This window comes from Octodon degus, unplaced genomic scaffold, assembly GCF_000260255.1.
Source record: "Octodon degus isolate 3935 unplaced genomic scaffold, OctDeg1.0 scaffold00197, whole genome shotgun sequence".
NCBI classification, from domain to species: domain Eukaryota; kingdom Metazoa; phylum Chordata; class Mammalia; order Rodentia; family Octodontidae; genus Octodon; species Octodon degus.
In genome coordinates, this window is record NW_004524773.1 from 832305 (window position 1) to 834103 (window position 1799).

The 1799-nt window shown below is 50.0% G+C and overlaps 1 protein-coding gene across 1 annotated transcript in view; it reads left to right on the forward strand.

Annotated features, from left to right (window-relative positions):
* Positions 1-1799, forward strand: part of Ap2s1 (adaptor related protein complex 2 sigma 1 subunit) — a 12227-nt gene that overhangs the window by 4466 nt on the left and 5962 nt on the right. The window contains exon 2 of the mRNA XM_012517623.2: positions 1130-1279. Within this exon, the coding sequence (XP_012373077.1) occupies positions 1130-1279 (150 nt within the window). The remainder of the gene's footprint in view (positions 1-1129; positions 1280-1799) is intronic.

Below are 1799 nucleotides of genomic sequence, written 5' to 3' on the forward strand. Positions count from 1 at the left end.
ATAAAAATAAATGTTAAAAAAATATAAATAAATAATAATAATAATAATAAAAAAGAGTTGGAGGTCAGCCTGGCCCACATAGTGAGACCCTCAAAAAACAAGAACAGGGCTGGTGAGATAGGTGAGCTGACTAAAACACCTACCTAGGCAAGCTTAGGCAAGTACAGGGACCAGGGTTTGATCCCTGACACCACATGCTGCCCCTGTCCCACCCCACCCCCAGGGCAGGCTGAGCCAGCCAGAGTCCAGACATATTGGCGTGTGCCTGTAATCCCAGCACTAGGGAGGCTGAAAGCAGGAAGATCACGAGTCTGCTCTGTATAGTGAGACCCTGCAACAACCAAATGCACTAAAAAAATGTTTTGGACTAGTGGTGATATTTGTACAGCTGAGCATATAGCAGGAATATCCAGAAAACCATTGAACTGTCTGCATTTTTTAGTGTGAGGATTTTGTGGTACGTGAATTGTATTTCTTTTTTTTGTCTTGTTGAGACACAGTCACTCTATGCAGTTCAGGCTGGCCTTGATCTCACTTTATACCCCACACTGGTCTTGAGTTTGTAAGGATCCTTCAGCCGTAGCCTCCCAAGTGCTAGGATTCAGGCGTGCGCTACCGTGCCCAGCTTTAATTTCTTGAACAATTAGTAACCCCCGTCCCCCAAAGAAAAGAAAAATGGCAGAGCCAAGACTCAGACTGAAGAAATCTGAGTCACAAACATTTGTTTAATTTATTTTGGCTGTTTGAGCCAGGTTCTTGAGCTCACTGTGTCGCCAGGGCTGGCCTCACCTTTGCAGTGACCCTCCTGCCTCAGCTTCCCCAGTGCTGGGATCACGGTGCAGCACCACACCAGGCTGAGACATAGTTACTGAGTGTCTCCTGTGCTCTGGCCACTGAGCCAGGTCGATGAATGTGTTTAACCTTCAAAACACGTTGGCAAGACGAGTGTCCTTGGGGAACCCGTGTCGCCCATGCCCATACCCAAGCCCAGGAGTCACCCACTCGGAGAAAGGAAGTCACTACCCCAGGATTGGAGGGACCTGGGATGTGGCCCTGGCCCAGCTCCCCTGCAGGGATGGATGGGGCTCCTGAACTGCGCCCTCACTTCCTCTTCCTCCTGCTCCCTCAGATCCGCTTCATTCTCATCCAGAACCGCGCGGGCAAGACGCGCTTAGCCAAGTGGTACATGCAGTTCGATGACGACGAAAAACAGAAGCTGATCGAGGAAGTGCACGCCGTGGTCACCGTCCGCGATGCCAAGCACACCAACTTCGTGGAGGTGATGGGTCCCCCACTCCCGCTTCCATGAGTGCCGGCCCTCTGGCCCCTCGTCCTCTTCTGTCACTCGCAGCCTTCATCCTCCCCCGCTACCCTTCCTTTTTGGGTACCGTCTATACGGGGTCTCGCTATGCAGTCCAGGCTGGTCTTCAACTCACTGTGTAGCCCAGGCGGGCCTGGGACCTGAGGTGATCTTCCTGCTTCAGCCTCCCAAGTGCTGAGGTGTGCCCCACTATACCTGGCATTTTTGGATACTTTTCACTGTGATAAGTTACAAATGTAAGGGCTGGGGACTTAACTCAGTGGTGCGGTGCCTGCGGGGCAAGCATGGGGTCCTGAGTGCGAGTCCCACGGCCTTCCCTAAAAGTTACAAATGTATAAACTAGCACAGAGAGAAAGGAAGGGGAAGAGATTAAAGATCTATACATCCACTACTTGTACAAGTAGTGCTAGTTCAGCTTCCTGCTCTATTTTATTTTATTTTATTTTTATTTATTACATTTATTTATTGTGTGTGTGTG